Consider the following 17446-nt stretch of genomic DNA (forward strand, 5'->3'; position numbering starts at 1 on the left):
GGAGCTAGAGGAGGATCTGGAGGACTTGGAGGACTTGGGGGAGGTGGAGGACTCGGTGGAGGAGGTAGGGGGTGGGGGTGAAGAGGGGAGAGGGAGGGATCAGGGGGTGGGTCCGGATAGAGCAAAGAAGAAAGGAAGGAAGAAAGGGGGAGGTGGGGGTAAGGTGCAGACAGGACGGCTGCAGGGGGGGGGAGGGGGATGTGGCAGGGGATGATGTAGACCGCATAGCAGAGGACCTGCTTCAGGGTAAGAAGGGGGTATCCCAGGAGATAAGGAAAGAAGTTGGGAGTGAGCAGACCCGTGACTCGCAATGAGGATGGCAGGCTTAGTGTTGACATTTGCCACGCTGAATGTGGCCAGCATCGCCTCTCCGAAGAAGCAGGGTTTAGCGTATGACTGGTTCGCGAGGGTCCAAGCAGATTGCTTCCTGCTCCAGGAGACTCGGCTGCGGTCCATTGAGGTGATCAGGCGGGCAAGGCGGGCCTGGAAGTGGGGTCCCTCGGTGTGGGGGTTGGCGGGGGAGAGGTATGGTGGGGTGGGGATCTTATTTAAGTCCCACCGGGTGAATATTCAGCGAGTGGTGGAGCTGGGGGTGGGGAGATGTCTTGTTGTGGATGCGATTTGGGAGGATAGAGCACTGAGGGTGGTGAATGTGTACGGGCCCCAAAGCAAGAAGGAAAGGGTGCTCCTCTTTGGGAAGATCAAGCCCTACCTATACACTTCGCGCCAAGTAGTCTGGGGGGGAGATTTTAACACCATATTGCGGAAAAAGGATAGTGGGGGACGATCGGTACAGGTGGGCTATGACGGGGTGAGGCTGGCAGGGATCATGCGGGAGGCGGAGCTGGTAGACGCGCATGTGGCCTTCTGTGAGGAACAGGAGGGGTTCACGTTCTTTCGAGGGCAGTGTAAAAGTAGAATCGATAGATTCCTGGTAAAGAAGGGGGTTTGTCTGGGGGGTCCACGAACCGTGGACGTGGACTTTTCAGACCACCACATGGTCCTCCTTCAGGTGGGGGGGGCGGCAGCGCAGAGGCCAGGGAGGGGGCTATGGCGACTAAATTTAAAGTGGTTAGGTAGCGAGCAGGTGCGGGAGGAGTACCGCCGGTTTTTGGAAGATCAGGTGTCAGTGCAGGGGGCATTTCAGTCATTGGGGGAGTGGTGGGATACAGTGAAAAGACGAACGCGGGGATTCTTTCTCAGACAGGCGAGAAGGGAGGGGAGGGAAAGGACAAAGTTGGGCATGGCGATAAAGAAAAAGAGGGACACACTGATTTCACAAGGGGGGAGGGAGGAAGAAATACATGATCTCCAAGCACTCCTGGAACAGGTACAGTACAACCGCTACACCTCCTTGGTGTACGAGCGGGACTTCGGGAAAATGTGTAGCCCGGACCCCTTCGCATGCTGCCGGGAGCGGAGGGCGCGCAGGGTGATGGAGGGGGTACGGGACGCACAGGGGGTCCTGCAGGACACCAGGGAGGGGATTCTGGGGGCAGTGAGGGACCACTTTGCGGCGTTCCTTTCAGCCCAGCAGATTGATATAGAGCAGATGGAGTGTTATGTGGAAGAAACCCCGGGGATAGGTCACGGGGGACCCCAGCTTCAGGCCCTCTTGAACCCGTGGACAGAACAGGAGGTGGAGGAAGCCATCGGGGCGCTCCACAGGAAGACTTCGCCGGGGCCGGATGGGCTAACAACTGAGTTCTACCAGGCCTTTAAGGAGCAGCTGGTGCCGATCCTGGTGAGGGTATGGGGGGCAGCCCAGTTGGAGGGTTCCTTGCCTAGGTCCCTGACGGAGGCGGCTCTTATCCTACTAAGTAAGGGGAAGGACCCGGCGATGCTGGCCAACTGGCGGCCTATAGCACTGCTTAATACAGATCGGAAAATTTTTGCGCGAATGCTATTCCAGAGAATGAGGCAGGTGTCTGGGGATTTGCTGGCAGCCTCACAAGCATGTGGGGTTAAAGGGAGAGGGGTCTTGGAAGCGGCAGCGTGGGTGCGGGAGGGGGTAGAACGCAGTAGAGTGGGAGGGCATGGTAGGCTGTTGGTAACACTCGACCAGGAAAAAGCGTTTGATAGAGTGCAGTGGGGTGTCCTATGGAGCATTTTGGAGCGCTATGGGTTTCCGAAGGGCTGGATAGAGCAATTACAGCTACTTTATCGGCATGCGGGGTGTTTCCCCCTGGTTAACGGGTGGAGAGGGCAGGGGTTTGAGGTAGGGGCAGGGGTCCGACAGGGGTGCCCACTCAGCCCGCTGTTGTATGCATACGCCATCGACCCTTTTATAAGACGGCTGGAGAAGGGGGGGGCGGAGGGGCTGGAAGGGGTGGAGGTGGGGGACAATAACCAGTTAAGGGTCGTGGCGTATGCAGATGACGTTACAGTGTGGGTAGCGGACCAGAGGGAGGGAGGTAGATTGCAGAACCTGATCCAGGAATACTCGCAGGCAACAGCGTCGCAGGTCAATTTTCAAAAGTCCAATAGCCTGTGGGTTGGGGATCAGGGGCTGCAATTTGAGTTGGGAGGTAGGTTTCCTACAGCTGTGGAACGTATACGGGTCTTGGGAATATATTTCGAGAAGGGGGATTATAGGCTCTACAACTGGGATAGGTGTCTCCAAGAAGTGAAGGGGAGGGTGGATAGATGGAAGGGGTGGAAAATGACCATGGGGGAGCGGGTACAGCTCATCAAGGCACACTTAGTTCCTTTGTTTCTGTTCGTCAGTTACATCTGCTTGCTGCCGGAGAGCCAGTACGCGGCCTTGTATGGGGTGTTCTTCCGGCTGCTCTGGGGCAACAGGACGAATCCGGTAAAACGGAATGTTACCTATCTGCCTAGGAGGGAGGGGGGGGTGGGCATGATAAACCCAGTCCTGTTTTTCAGCGCTTTGTTCCTGCAGTTCAATCTGGGGAGGGCGGTAGGGCGGGAGCCACCGGGGTGGGCTAGGAGTGTCCTGCAGTGGTGGCCGAGATATTGGGACCTATGGCGGGAGGGGGGGAGGGTAGTGGCACTGCGAAGGGGGGCCCCGGGGGGGGTGAGTTATTGCAAGACCCTAGTGAAATTGGTGAGGGTGTGGGGGCTGACGGTGGGGGAGGTGAAGGCAGGACAACGGGGGGTCTGGATGGACAGAGTACGGGCGCAGGTGTTCTCAGCTCCTCTGGCGCTGAGGGACGCGCCGGCCCCACGGATGCAGCAGGGGTTACGGTTGATTGCTTCGAACCGCATCCCGGTGAAGTATAAAGACCTGGCGTGGCTGTCCTTTCACGGTAGACTGTACGTCCGAGGAAATTTGAAATATCGCAATGTGCGGGATAGAGGGTGCCCACGGGAGGAATGTGCTGGAACTGAAGAGACGATGGAGCATTTCCTGGTGAGGTGCCCATTTACAGTCCAGGTCTCTGACCGGGTTTCCTCGTTGCTGCAGATCCCCAGTTTCCGCAACTACAGCTATGCGGACTGGGTGTACGGCCCAGAGGGTGGAGGGGGACGCGGGGATCCGGTAACACGCTTTCTGATTTCGGTGATATTGCGGTACTGCCTCTGGATGGCGCGCTGCAGGGTGTCCCTGTACCAGGAGGTCCGGCCGGCGGAGGTAGTCAGCTGGGATGTGGTAAGGGCGGTGCAGGAAGCGGCAAAGTGGGAAAGGGTGGAAAAAGGGGTGGGGGTGGCTTCGAGGTGGTGGAGACACGTGAGGCTTAAGCCACCATGAGGGGACATGCTTCCCAGGGGATTGTGTGCCAGTTGTCTGAAGGGGTTGTGGGGGGTCGGGGGGGGGGGGGGTTGATCCATTGTATTATTGAGGAGGGGGTGTACATAGATAGGCAGACTATGTCTAGCTAGGAGCCTGGGGTTTGATTTGCATGTCCGGTTTTTTTTTCTTGGGTTTTTCTAATACACAGTTTCCACTGTAGTATTGAGGAGGGGAGGGTGTGTACATAGATAGGAGGACTGTGTATAGCTAGGGGCTTGTTTTTGATTTGTATGTTATTTGTTTTTAGTTTTTTCCAATAAAAAGAGTTTTCCAGTCTGCCCAACAAGATGAACTCATGTGTATACCTCACCTTGATTTGTACCTGTCTTTTTCAGGGCACAGACTGTATAAGTCTGCCCAGCACTATCCCCTCCTCCCAACCACCAGCCCCGCCTCCCACCACCGACTCTGGCACAGACCGTATAAGTCTGCCCAGCACTATTCCCTGCCTCCCAACCACCAGTCCCGCCTCCCACCACCGGATCTGGCACAGACCGTATAAGTCTGCCCACCACTATCTTCGCCTCCCAACCACCAACCCCTCTTCCCCCCACCGGCTCTGCCACCCAATTTCGGCTAAGCTTCTGAGGATCCATTCCTTCTGCACAGGATTCCTTTATGAATATCCCATGCATATGTGAATTCCGTTACCGTTTTCATCTCCACCACAGTGCAAAACCAAAGAAACAGAAACAATGACATGTCCTTTTGTACCGTGCAAAATAGAGCAGAGGTAAATTCCAAAATTTTACATATTCCAAATGCTACATTAAAGAAAATAAGTGATAAATTTTTTTGGACTAACTTATTACATTTTTAAAATTAGCATTTGGAGGCCAAAACCTTCTTACCTAAGTGAGGACAAGCATACTATTACAGCAGTATATTGTCCTGACCAGAAGTACGTTTTGCTCTCTGATAGTTAGTAAAAAAAAATCTATATAGTCCAATATAAAGGTGACACTTTTTAAAATTTTTATTTATAATAACTTTTAAAGTGGACTAACACAGCAACTGCATTACTTCGTCCTAACTTAAAAATATTTTTTTCTACTTTTGCTGACTGGTCATTTAATTTTTTCTAATTGTGTCAGTCGTAGTCTCTGGTTACTACTTTCCTGTCTTCTTTGAACTCTCTTTCCAAGGGTCTCCTGTCCATGTGTCATTTTTTTCTCTTCTGTCTTCTTCACCTCTTGCACTACAACCAACTCCAGCACTGATCGGTTCCAGCTCTGTGGATGCTTGAGCACCCCCAATATTGAGCAAACCCTTTGACTGTAGCATCCCCAATCATTTTGAAAAGTTGACTCCTATGTCCCCGCCTATCCAGTCTTGCCCAATTTAATTAATTAATTAATTAATTAGGATTTATTTACCATCTTGTTCAAAGGAATTCACTCAAGGTGGTGTACAGTAAGAATAAATCAAACACGAGCAATAGGCAATTACAGCAGTAAAAATATTCAAATAATACAAAGTATGGCATAGTATACTACTTACAATGTCAACACAATACGTAATAGAACATTTTAATAGGCAGTGTAAGGTATAAGCAAAGATGGAACATATAGATAGATAAGAGAGTAAGGTGACTGATTTAAAGAAAGTTGCACATGAGGTCAGAGAGGTGGTCTCTTACTCTCCCCAGCTAATAGCTTCTGTCTCTCCCCCCCCCCCCCCCCCCCCCCCCCCCCCCGTTATCCAGTATCACCCCATCTCTCTGTGTCATTCTATCTCTCTCCCTCACTCCTTGCCCTCCGATCCAGTCTCGCCGAGTTTCAATCTCCCTCTCCTCCTATCCAGTCTTGGCCAATTTCTTTCTCCCACCTAGCCCTCTGTTTCTCTTCCCTTTTATCCAGTATTGCCCCATTCCCCCCCTCTCTCTCTCCCTCCCCACCCATTCAGTCTTGCCTAATTTCTCTGTCTCTCCCCTCCATCCACTGAGGCCCTGCAGCACAGTCTCACTTCCTCCCTCCCATGCACCTCTGCCAGGCCTGTGTTAACATACTACCATGGGAGATGTGCGGGACCTGGCTCTCTGCAGCGCTGCTAGTGCTTCCTGCACCATTCCTGGAAGTTTACATCAGAAGAAGTGGGCCCAGAGCAGAAAGCACTAGTAGCGCTGCAGAGAGCCAGGTCCTGTGTGTCTCCCATGGTAGCTTATTAGCACGAACCTGGCAGAGGTGCAACGGGAGAGAGGAAGTGAGACTGTGCTGCAGGGCCATGGTGGATGGGAGGGTAAAGGGAACGGGCATGGTGGGCAGTGAAGGTGCGATTTAGGATCAACAGCTGTTCTGGGCAGGTGTAGAGGGTGGAGACTAGGGTTTCCAGCTGATGTCAGACTCTGGCTTACATCTGATTGGGCCCCCAACTTCCAGTCCTAGCTAAGCTGTTTTTGAGACCAGAAGTTCAGGCCCAATCAGCTGCAAGCCATGTCTGGAAAGCCTGTAGTGGGGGAGAAGTAGAAGGATGGAAAATACCTTTTTTAAAATACTCTCCAAATTTGTACTTTGTTACTAAGTACAAAAGTACAGCTTACTTGTAATGAGTTACATTTTTTTTTTTGCCATACTTCAAGATGTAATGACGTCAGAGGGCGGAACAGTGAGAGGGGAGGGAAGGGAACGCTGGAGGAGAGCTGACCTCAGGAGGAATGTTACGAACAGAATGGAAGCCAGCGCCAGCCAGCCAGAGAACGTTCAGTTACAAATCGAGGGGAGGAGAGAATCATGGGACATCGAGGGGAGGGAGGGAGGAAGGGAAGGGGAGGGCAGGGCACAGGAGAATTGATGGACATGGATGGGATGGGAGGACAGTAGGGGAGAGAATCGCGGGACATGGATGGGAGGGCAAGGAAGAGGAGAATCGCTGGACATGGAGGGGAGGGGAGGGAAGAATTGCTGGACATGGAGGGGAGGGAAGAATTGCTGGACATGGAGGGGAGGGCAGGGGAGAGAGAAAAAAAAAGCTTACATGACAGCCTTCCTAGGGCCCGTTTCTTTGTTGAGGAAACGGGCATGGTTCCTCTAGTTTCTTTATATTTCAGTCAAGAACCCATTTTTTTAATTTTTCCTCTCTCCCCTTTCCCCCCTCATATATTTAGAAAAAGAATAAAACCCTGAAGTGGATCAGTTTGCTGATGTGGTCACAATGTTTGCTGGGAGATCCTCCCCCTTCTCTGGAGTCTGTGGGTTGTACATTGGTTCAATATCCTCCCAGCTCTTACAGTGGTCGCAAGCCCAGTGCAGGAAGTCCGGAGCCTTGTGCAGGAAGATCATGAGAAGCGTTAGGACGTCTCCCTCTGCATAGTGTGACTGCTGAGGATACCTCCCGAAGCAGCGCTGGTACACCTCTGATAGTGTGTAGTAACCCTTGCTGCTGACGGCCTTATCCATGCCTCTCAGGGCCTGGTAAGAGTCCAGGCATGCAAGGGAACCCCCAAGGTCCCTCTGCACGCGTTGCAGCTCGGTCTTCAGCAGTGGGAAGTCATAATTGAAGCCGTTATGAGCCACCAGGCAGACGGGCTGGACCTGCCTCTCCAGGAAGCCCTGAAGTAGCCCCACCAGGCTCGAGCTGAAGCTCTGCTTTTGATTATTGCTCAGGTTTTTGTTACTCAGCCCCGTAATCTGGGTTGCCTTCGGCGTCAGCGGTATTAACGGATCCACACAAAGGCATATCTTGTCCAGGATACGGGGTGGGAGCAGGTCCCCTGCCTCATCTCTTTCTGGGTTTTCAAGTGAGTGCAAGTTCACAGCGATCAGGCAAATCTCTGCTATCCTGGGGCGGTCATACCTCAGGCCAGTGGCCTCCAGATCCAGGAAGACGTAGGTTTGGAAGGCCTGGGCCATTTTGATGGCACTAGAAAAAGAGAGATAAAAAAGAGAAGTAGGCGTAATCCCAGCTGTTATTGTCTTGTAACCTGCCCAGCTTGACTTCCTAGTGTAGGTGACTCATGAAACTGCCATTTAAGGGTGGATTCAGGAACATGTAGTGACACCAGAGCCCAAAGACAATACAAATGTATACAGTGCCCTAGGTGAATCATTAGTTCTGTGCCCCCCAGCCCCCACCTTGATTATCTTTCAGGTCCCTAACTCTTCCCCCACCAAGATTTTGACAATTAAACTCAACAATCATGATCACCAAACACCTCCCCTCCCAGAAAGTTCCTGTACAAACCATCATACTTTTAAATATTAAACTTTGTTTCATGTACACACACATTATGAAGGCAGTTTCCAAATGTCATTTACCCAGGTACTTAAGAATATATGAATTGCCCTACTGAGTCAGACCAAGGGTCCATTTAGCACAGTATCCAACAGTGGCTAGTCCAGGTCACAAGTATCGTTTATCGTTTATTTATTTACTATACCGTTTCTAATTGCATTGACAAAACAGAACGGTTTACATCTTAAAAATAACATATTAAAAAAAACATATAAGAAATCCATTAATTTGATAGAAAAGCACAGCAAACTAAAACATCCATTCTAAGAAATATAACAACAATGGGCAGTCATTCATAACAAACTGTATAAACAGCATATTATTTGTTACTGCATATTCATTCTGTCTGTTTTTCTCCTTTCATCCCAGATTATTATCGAACGTATCCTGAAACAAATATGTTTTCAAAAGTTTGCGAAACTGAACATAGGACTCTTCCAATCTAATCATTTTAGGAAGACAGTTCCAAAGAGAGGGAGCTAGAAAAAAGAAAGCTGAGTTTCTAGTAGATTCCCATCTAGCCTTTTGTGGTGCTGGAATTACTAATCTATTATCTGTAAGTGATCGAAGTGTTCGTGTAGGTGAATATGGTAAAGCAAGATTAGCTAAATATGATGGAGTCAATGAATGAATGGCTTTATGTGTCAGGGTAAGAATTTTAAATTTTATTCTGGCTTAAACTGGAAGCCAATGAAGATGATGTAGGATAGGTGTAATCCTATCGTATTTTGAGGCCCTGCAAATAATACGAGCTGCAGAATTCTGTATCATCTGTAGCCGTTTTATACTGGTACAGACCCCAAAAGTGGCAAGATTTCATGCTACTCACCCCCAGGGATAAGCAGGGATGAACCTTAACAATGGTTTATGGACTTTTCCTCCAGGAATTTGTACATAAGAACAAGAATAGTCATACTGGGTCAGATCAATGGTCCATCTAGCCCGGTATCCTGCTTCCAACAGTAGCAAATCCAGGCCACAAGTACCTGGCAGAATCCAAAATAGTAGCAATATTCCATGCTACCAATCCCAGGACAAGCAGTGGCTTTTCCCACGTCTATCTCAATAGTAGACTATGGACTTTTCATCCAGGAACTTGTCTAAACCTTTTTAAAACCCAGATACACTAACCACTGTTATCATATCCTTCAGCAATAAGTTCCAGAGCTTAACTATTCTTTGAGTGAAAAAATATTTCCTCCTATTTGTTTTAAAAGTATTTCCATGCAACGCCCTTGAGTGTACCCTAGTCTCTGTACTTTTTTAAGTAAAAAAAATCGATTCATTTTTACCCGTTCTACACCACTCAGGATTTTGTAGACCTCAATCATATATCCCCTCAGCCATCTCTTTTCCAAGCTGAAGAGCCTTAACCTCTTTAGCTTTACCTCGTATGAGAGGCCTTCCATCCCCTTTATCATTTTGGTTGCTCTTCCTCGAACCTTTTCTAATTCCTCTACATCTTTTTTGAGATACGGCGACCAGAACTGAATGCAATACTGAAGGTGAGGTCGCACCATGGAGCAATACAGAGGCATTATAGTATTCTTGGTCTTATTTACCATCCCTTTCCTAATACTTCCTAGCATCCTGTTTGCCGCATTTGAAAATTTCCTACCTCCCTGCATGTAAAAATACATGCTGCTGGTTCTTTGTATTTGTGTGATTGTCAGGACCTAGTGTTCTGCCTTGCTTGCAGCTGCTGTTTACCCCTGCACTCCCCATCCCAGAAGCTGCTGCCCTATGCCACTGCCCAGTCTGCAGAACAGTTAAGCTGGCCCTGGCTGAGTCACTCACTTTACCCGCAGCATTTACAGTGCTGGAAATGTGCCTACCCAGTACCTGAAAAGCCTGGAATGACCTATTACAGCCTGAGAAAATGCTTGGTCTTGTCATACAGTACAGCAGCAAACCAGTGACCAGATGGCCTGTGACTTTCAGTTATCAGCGTGCACCAGAAGCTATTCAGTCATTGTACAATGTCAGGGTGAACTAAAATGTCTAAGAAGTATGTGTGGTTTCAAATTCTTTTCTTCATAAATAGTCCTAGAACAAACTCATAAATTTCCTTCCACCACTACAGGTTGGGCTAGGCAGATATCACCTGTACCAGTCCTGACTGAGACATACAGTCACTTCTCTAACTGGTTCTTAACAGCAGGACATACTAGCTGTGTGAGTACCTACTCTGTGTAACTTGAGGCAGTCACCCCAGAGGTGGCTGCATGTGTTATCAAAAAAGAAATCAAGGCAAATTTCTGGAGAGGGGGGGGGAGGGGAAGAGTGACCCAGAGCAGTGTAGAGATACATGAAGCAGTCCCTCTGGTTGCTCTTTAAAATTCTCACTCTCTGGATTGCGTAAATATTATTATTCCTGGGGGGATGGAGTTTCCCCATCTCTATCTCTTAACGCAGCCAGTGCAGTGCTTACCTGGGAGCAGATACCAGTACAGAAGGTGATGAGGATGCTGCAGTATCTGAAGTTTCTGCCTCTGGTGTGTACTTGTACACTGACATGTCAGGGTGGGTTCTGAAGACGCCCTGAACCCGCCCCTGGAGAGGTGTGACTACCCCACAAAGAGACACCTCTTATCTGTTCAGTCAATGACTCACGCCCAATTCACCAGCTCAAAACAAGACATCAGGAACAGAAAGTGGGAACATGAGTTTTCAGAAGCAAGGGGTTTAATCATCTCAAGGCAGCTGTACAAGTTTTATTTTTTCAGATTATCAGCTCTACAAAAAGTTCTTGTTTCTCCATTCTCTGTTGCTGTTTCAGAAGGAGTTTCGAGGATTGCAGAAGCTCACTCTTGGTCACTCCTGTCAGTACAGCTCAGAAAGATGAAAGGAAGGGATATTGTAAGAACATAAGAATATAAGCAATGCTTACTACGATAGACCGAAGGTCCATCAAGCCTAGTATCCTGTTTCCAACAGTGGCCAATCCAGGTCACAAGTTCCTGGCAAGATACCAGAACAGTAAAAGATTTTGTGCTGCTTATCCTAGAATATGCAGTGGATTTTCCCAAGTCCATCTTAATAATGGCTTATGGACTTTTCTTTTAGGAAATTATTCAAACCATTTTAAACCCTGCTAAGCTAACTGCTTTTACCACATTCTCTGGCAACAAATTCCAGAGTTTAATTACTCGTTAAGTGAAGAAACATTTTCTCTGATTCATTTTAAATTTACTATTTAGTAGCTTCTTTGTGTGCCCCCTAATCCTACTGTGCTGTTTATTAGCAGCTGATGGGAAGGTATGCCACTACTGTACTGCTTATTGTAAATAAATAAATAAATAAATAAACATCAATTTATTGTTTATATACCATTGTATCCCCTAAGGTTTACAACAAGGTAACAAGATACATCATAAACCATACAAGCTCAGCAATTACAGCGATGGAATTTCCATCATCAAATAAAAAAGTTTTGAGTTTCTTCCTAAATACAATATAAGATTCAAGACACACTATTACAGGTAAACTATTCCAAAAAGGAATAATAATGAAGAGAAATAATGAATTAAAATATTTTTTAAAAAACAACACTTTTTGCACTTGGAGAACAGGAATACTACTGCTGTACTGTTTGTCACCAGGTGACGTGAAGGGATGTCACTGCTGTACTGTTTATCAGCAAATGAAGGGAGGGATAACACTGCAGTGCTGTTTATCATCAGATAAAGGGAAGGAATGTTACTAGTGTGCAGTTTATCAGCAGAGGAAGGGAAGGGATACCACTGCTAAAGAAAGGGATGTCACTGTTTATCATCAGATAATGAGAAGAGATGCCACTGCTGTGCTGTTTATAATCAGAAGCTATCACTAGTTCAGTGGACAGAAAGTATCAGCACATTATAGAGAGCCTCAAAGCATGCCGGGGACTAGTGTTATCCTATGTAGCAATAAGGAGACAACGAAGCTGCAGCGCGGCCAGCAGACACAGTACTCACCAAGAGCTCAGGTATCACAGTGATTTCTGCAAGTGAAGGGTATTCTACCTGGTAAATAAGTCATCTGTCTGAAACTGCCACTTTCAGTACGGCTAGAAGTTTGTGCACTTCTCTACACCATGTATACTTTTGTAGCATTCCCAAGCATGGGTTCTGTTTGGACAGGAAAAAGACACACGTAGATTGCATTTTCAACTCTGTGAGTACTTTTCCAGCTAAACCCAATCTGCAGCCCCTCATTACCTCTCTACCCTCATCTCCCCTTACGCCCCTACCCGAAGCCTCCGCTCACAGGACAAATCCCTCCTCTCAGTACCCTTCTCCACCACCGCCAACTCCAGGCTCCGCCCTTTCTGCCTCGCCTCACCCTATGCTTGGAATAAACTTCCTGAGCCCATACGCCAAGCCCCCTCCCTGCCCATCTTCAAATCCTTACTCAAAGCCCACCTCTTCAATGTTGCTTTTGGCACCTAACCATTATACCCCTATTCAAGAAATCTAGACTGCCCCAAATTGATTGATTGCACATTTTTTGTCCTTTAGATTGTAAGCTCCTTTGAGCAGGGACTGTCCTTCTTTGTGAAATTGTACAGCGCTGTGTAACCCTAGTAGCGCTTTAGAAATGTTAAGTAGTAGTAGTAAACCGTACCTGCATGAGGATCATTATTTCTGGTTCTATTTTGTTACCAAATATAACACTTTTGTGTTACTTCTAAAATGACCTCCTAATTATCTACATGTGAAAACATCAGCATTTCCACATGGAGATGGGTTACACATGTAAATAGTGATTTCAGAAAATCTGTCTTTAAATGTGTAGATGTGGGCCCAGGGCCAGGTTAACCATTAGACAAACTAGGTGGTCACCTAGAGTGGCGGCTGGTGTGGGAGAGGAGAGTATAGCAAAAAAGAGCTGCAATTCAAGGAAAATAACAGATCCTGCCAGCCACACTATCTCAAAGAAACTCCAGAGCATACTGGAAGCTGTGGAGAGGGTGGACATTTTTCAAATAACCCCTTTATGTATGTGGAGTGGGTATAGGTACATTGATATATAGGAAACTAGTATTTAAAAGTATGATGCTCAATTCTGTATTGTTATAGGAATATTCTGGGAAGGGGTAACTAGGGTCCTGAAAGTTACTTGATGGGGGCACAAGGCTGAAGGGTCCTAGCTAGGTTACAGAGATTTCAAGGGAGTGGATCGTAGGCAGGCAAAATATTCCATTTATTTAGAGCAATTCTAATCTGCATACTGTACATACATAATCAACATCACATATCAACACCTTATACCAAAATCAGTAAAAACCAAAGAGAAAAAACATTTCCATTTTATAATGGGAAATATACATACATTAAAAATATGTCCTCATTGGCTTTTGTACTGCCTCCAAAGCAGGCACAAGTTTCATAAAAGTGCTCATTTCAGCCAGGGCTTAAAAGAAGCATTTGAGGGGGCAGAAATGAACCCCACTCACTCCTGCTTATGCTAGTTCCAATCGCAAAATGTCTGCCAGGACATCCCACCGCAGTCTTAACAGCCATTGCGTTGGAGCAGCAGCTCGGGGCAGGAAAGAGTGGGGTTCATTCCTGCCCCTGAAGAGGCCACAAGACCACCAGGGCTTCCTAAGGTAGGTCCGGGAAGGTCCTAGGGGTGGTTGGGGGGATGGTGGATGGAGAGAGTAGGGGCTTCTGCCAGGGGGGTGAATGGGCTCAGGAGGGGGGCTTTTTTGGTCGAGTTTGGGGAGGGAGTGGGAGGGGCACAGTTTAATTTTACAGTTTTGATTTCTGCCAAAACCGAATGACCAATTTCAGTCACAGGTTCAGTTCTAGCAGAAATCGATGATCCTGAGTTCAGTTGGGCTCTAATCTGAATTCAAGAAAGCATGGGACAGACACATGGCACAGAGCACTTTTCATGAGAGGTGTCACACCCCTCTTCTGAGCAGCACATGCAGCAGAGAAAAAACAGGGTGGATGTAGAACAGCCAAATTCTGTCACATAAATCACAGCTCATGAGGGTTTATTCAAAGCCAAGCCTGGGAATTTCCAGGCTCTCCCTGGCTCAGGCAGCAGAGAGCTTCCCTTCTCTTCCTCCTCTCCTAATTACAGTGCTACTTGGGAGCCTGTTCCTCAGCAAACTGATGCATCTTTCTCTTTTATAGAGCAGTGGAGAGCCTAACCCTGAGCTGAACTACACTCCCTATGGTTCTGCAATTGTGAGTGTCCCTTAATCCATTAACCCTCTCTCTAATATCAACATAATAACATAGTAAATGTCGGCAGATAAAAACCATGAGTGCCAGAGTTCAAACTGGCACTCTGCACAGGTTCTATTTCTTCATAATTAAACACTGGTATACTTAATCTCTATCGCTCCCTATGAATTTTGGGGCACAGACTGTAGAAATCTGTCTAGCACCGGCCCTATTTCCCAGGTACTGGTGGTATGTCTATTTTGTCATGAATGGCTTGCCACTTCCTCTGTCAGCTAGTAATTCTAAAGATATACAGTCCTCTCATGTTCTCATGAGTTTCTTTCTCTATGAATTAATAAAGTTATTTTTGTGCTTAATTGAAGCTTATGTGTAAATATGAAAGGAAACTGTTGGGGCTGGCTTGATGGCTCAGATGATTAATGCTGTGTGCTAGCATTTGGAAGGCCTCAGGCTGGATTCAAGGCTCAGGACTTCCAACCCTCAGGTGGGCCGGAGATGGGCAAGCTCAGGGCTGGCTTAACAATTGTGGGGCCAGTTTGGTGGGACTCCCTTACCTGGGACTTAAGATTTCAAATGAAGTGTCAGATTTATTTATTTGAGCAGGTGAAGCTGAAAAGGCAATAAAAGGGTGCTATCCCTCTGAGAAGTGGGAAACCAAAAGGCGATCTGTGGTGGGGTGGGACGGGAGGACTACAGAGAGTTGGTGCTGAGGAGCACAATTATCAAGGGAGAAGGGGAGGAGAGAGAAGGAGATGGAAAGGGAAAATAAACTTTAACTTTTGGTCAGCTGCCAGTTGTAAAGGTGACTCAGTAAAGCCCGAGGCCCCTGTGTGGCCGCTCCAGTGTTACCCCTTCTGTTCTGAAAGGGCAGTGTTACTGGGAGATGGAGTATGCAGTTATTATATGAGAGGAAGTGATATAAAAATAGAGGAAAAGTCCCCAGGTAGCACAAAAGTAGGCTGATAGGGACAGATCCTAGCCTGGTTTTCAGAGATCTAGAGAGCAAAAAGAATAGAATTATTGGGTCAAAAAAAAGAAGATAAGCTTTGAGTTCGATATTTGGCAGTATCTCATCCAGTTAAAGTTAATCAGATAGATTATTTAGCTATCTTTACACCTGCCATCTGTGTGGCCCAATTTAAGCTGGTTACCTTTATGGGGCTTTCTCCGGTGTTGATGGGGAAGAAGGCTGGGGGTGGGGTGGGGGCTGTATTTCTGTGCTTTGAAGCTTTTCACTCCACACAGTTTTCATGTTGATGTAAGGCAATGCAAGGGAATGTGATTTTGTTTAATCGTTTGATATATTTGTTAAGTGTGTACTGTTCAATAAAAGGATTTATACATAAACTGGTTACCTTTAATCAGGTAACACTGGGGGCAGAGTCAGCAGTTGGCCGGGTTAAGTGCTGATATTCAGTATTTAATCAGCCAGGGTAACCACATAAATGGGACCACATAAAACACAGTCCCGTGGCCAGTTAAGTTCTGAATATTGACTTAACCAGCTATGTGTTAGTCAGCTCCACATAAACCAGATAGTCAGTGCCACAATATGGACATCAACAGAACAAGAAATATAGATATCCTATTGTCTCTGGTATCTTGATATATATATGTCCGCTACTAGAACCAGGATCACTGCTACCTATACAAAAAAATACTTCAATATCTCATATATTACTGCCATTCATTTTTATATATTTTTACAGAGTATCCTCAGATTTACCCACTCTCTTGGGCAGTCAGATGTACTGTTGTCTGGTGGTATAGCACTTCTTTCATTGGGTTACTCTTAAGTTTTTTGTTTTTTTGTTTCCAAAACCACAAACGTGCTATTAATATAGTATCTTTCACGATACTTTATAGTATTTTAACCGGCACCAAAAATCATTAAATGTTACAAGAATGGCGTACTTATTCCAATCACAATGCACTTATCTTTTCTTTGTGCTGCCTCGCTGGAAATGAGGGCAGAATTGTGAGTGTCCAACCGCCTTCCCCTGAAACCGTTAGTCTGCTTACGCTTCAAAATGCTGTCAGTAGAAAAAAACACCAACAGCGTTTTGAAGCATAAGCAGACTAACTTGTAAAGTTGAGAAATAATTCCTGATTGTTTATCTTATCCTTTATGTCCACAAGCAGACCTATAGGATTTTCTTGACCCCTGATGCAGGCGCTTGTGTGCCAAAACACGGCCCATGTCGGGTCTTGGTTTGAATAAAAGTTCAACATTTCTCTCATTCCTGAAGGCCCAGTGTTTGCTTTTCTGTGCTACTCATCTATATACAAACACACAGCCAGGAGAGAAAGATTAGCCCCCCCTCCTGTAAAAAATGCCTTTTACAACCAACCAGACTTGAAGAAGAAATAAATATATACCACAGAACTGGAAATTGTTGGCACATTTAGTCTGACTGGATTTCTGCATGAAGGTAGCTCTGCTCTCATTCAATATCTCTCTTTTAAATTGTAGTAATAATAATCAATATTAAGTGCATTTTTATAACATACCACTGCATTCTACAAAACAAAAGGAGCAAGTTCCCACAAACCATCTTTCTCTTTTGATCTAGGCTCAGGGAAAAAAAAAGATTTTAAATGCTCCCAGGTTTCAACCTCATTCATGTTTAATGTGGGATATAACTGCCATAAATAAATAGAAAGAAACTCTAAATGTTGAGCACCTGATTCTCATAACATGATGTCTGTTTTAGTGGCCCTTTACCAGGAGAAAAAAAAATCTCTGTACAAATATAACATGTGATAGGGTGTCCCTATAACTAGCCCCTCCAAATGACACACTGATTATGATTTATAATAAATTACTGCTCTACCTATGAAAAGTTATTCCATTATTATACTCTGTGTACATTCGTATGCTGCACAATCCGGCATGTTTGAAAATGTAAGTGAGATTAAATAAAAATGCTACCAACAATAAAGAACGACAATGTGGATGCAGCAGCTCATAGGTTTGCTTGCTTTGTTTTTGAGTGTATGGTGAAGACAGCTGAACAGGGAAGGGGAAACAGATTGGCTTCAACTTTTTTACTTCATGCCTTCTCCTGTTGTCAATCAAACCTTCTTTCCTAGAGCTAAGGGCATACCCTCCGTCAGATGATCCATTCCCCTCACTGGCCATCCTTTAAACCCATCCTTGTTCAAACCACACTCTTCAGTGATGGTTCCTGACATACCAAACCAGACGAGTTGGACTATTCAAAAGGCTGTCCTAAGTTTACCCGGTAGGCACTGAATATTGGAGATACCCTGCATATCTTCC

General features: G+C 46.4%; 1 protein-coding gene across 1 annotated transcript; it reads right to left on the reverse strand.

Moving 5' to 3' along the window:
- Nucleotides 1-6698: 6698 nt before the first annotated feature.
- Nucleotides 6699-10514, reverse strand: TREX2 (three prime repair exonuclease 2). The gene is made up of 2 exons (XM_030192410.1): nucleotides 10416-10514; nucleotides 6699-7612 (listed from the first exon to the last, which is right to left on the reverse strand). The coding sequence occupies exons 1-2, from the start codon at nucleotides 10499-10501 to the stop codon at nucleotides 6883-6885; spliced, it is 816 nt and encodes a 271-aa protein (XP_030048270.1). The 5' UTR covers nucleotides 10502-10514; the 3' UTR covers nucleotides 6699-6882.
- Nucleotides 10515-17446: the final 6932 nt, after the last annotated feature.

Source organism: Microcaecilia unicolor, chromosome 2, assembly GCF_901765095.1.
Source record: "Microcaecilia unicolor chromosome 2, aMicUni1.1, whole genome shotgun sequence".
Lineage (NCBI taxonomy): Eukaryota > Metazoa > Chordata > Amphibia > Gymnophiona > Siphonopidae > Microcaecilia > Microcaecilia unicolor.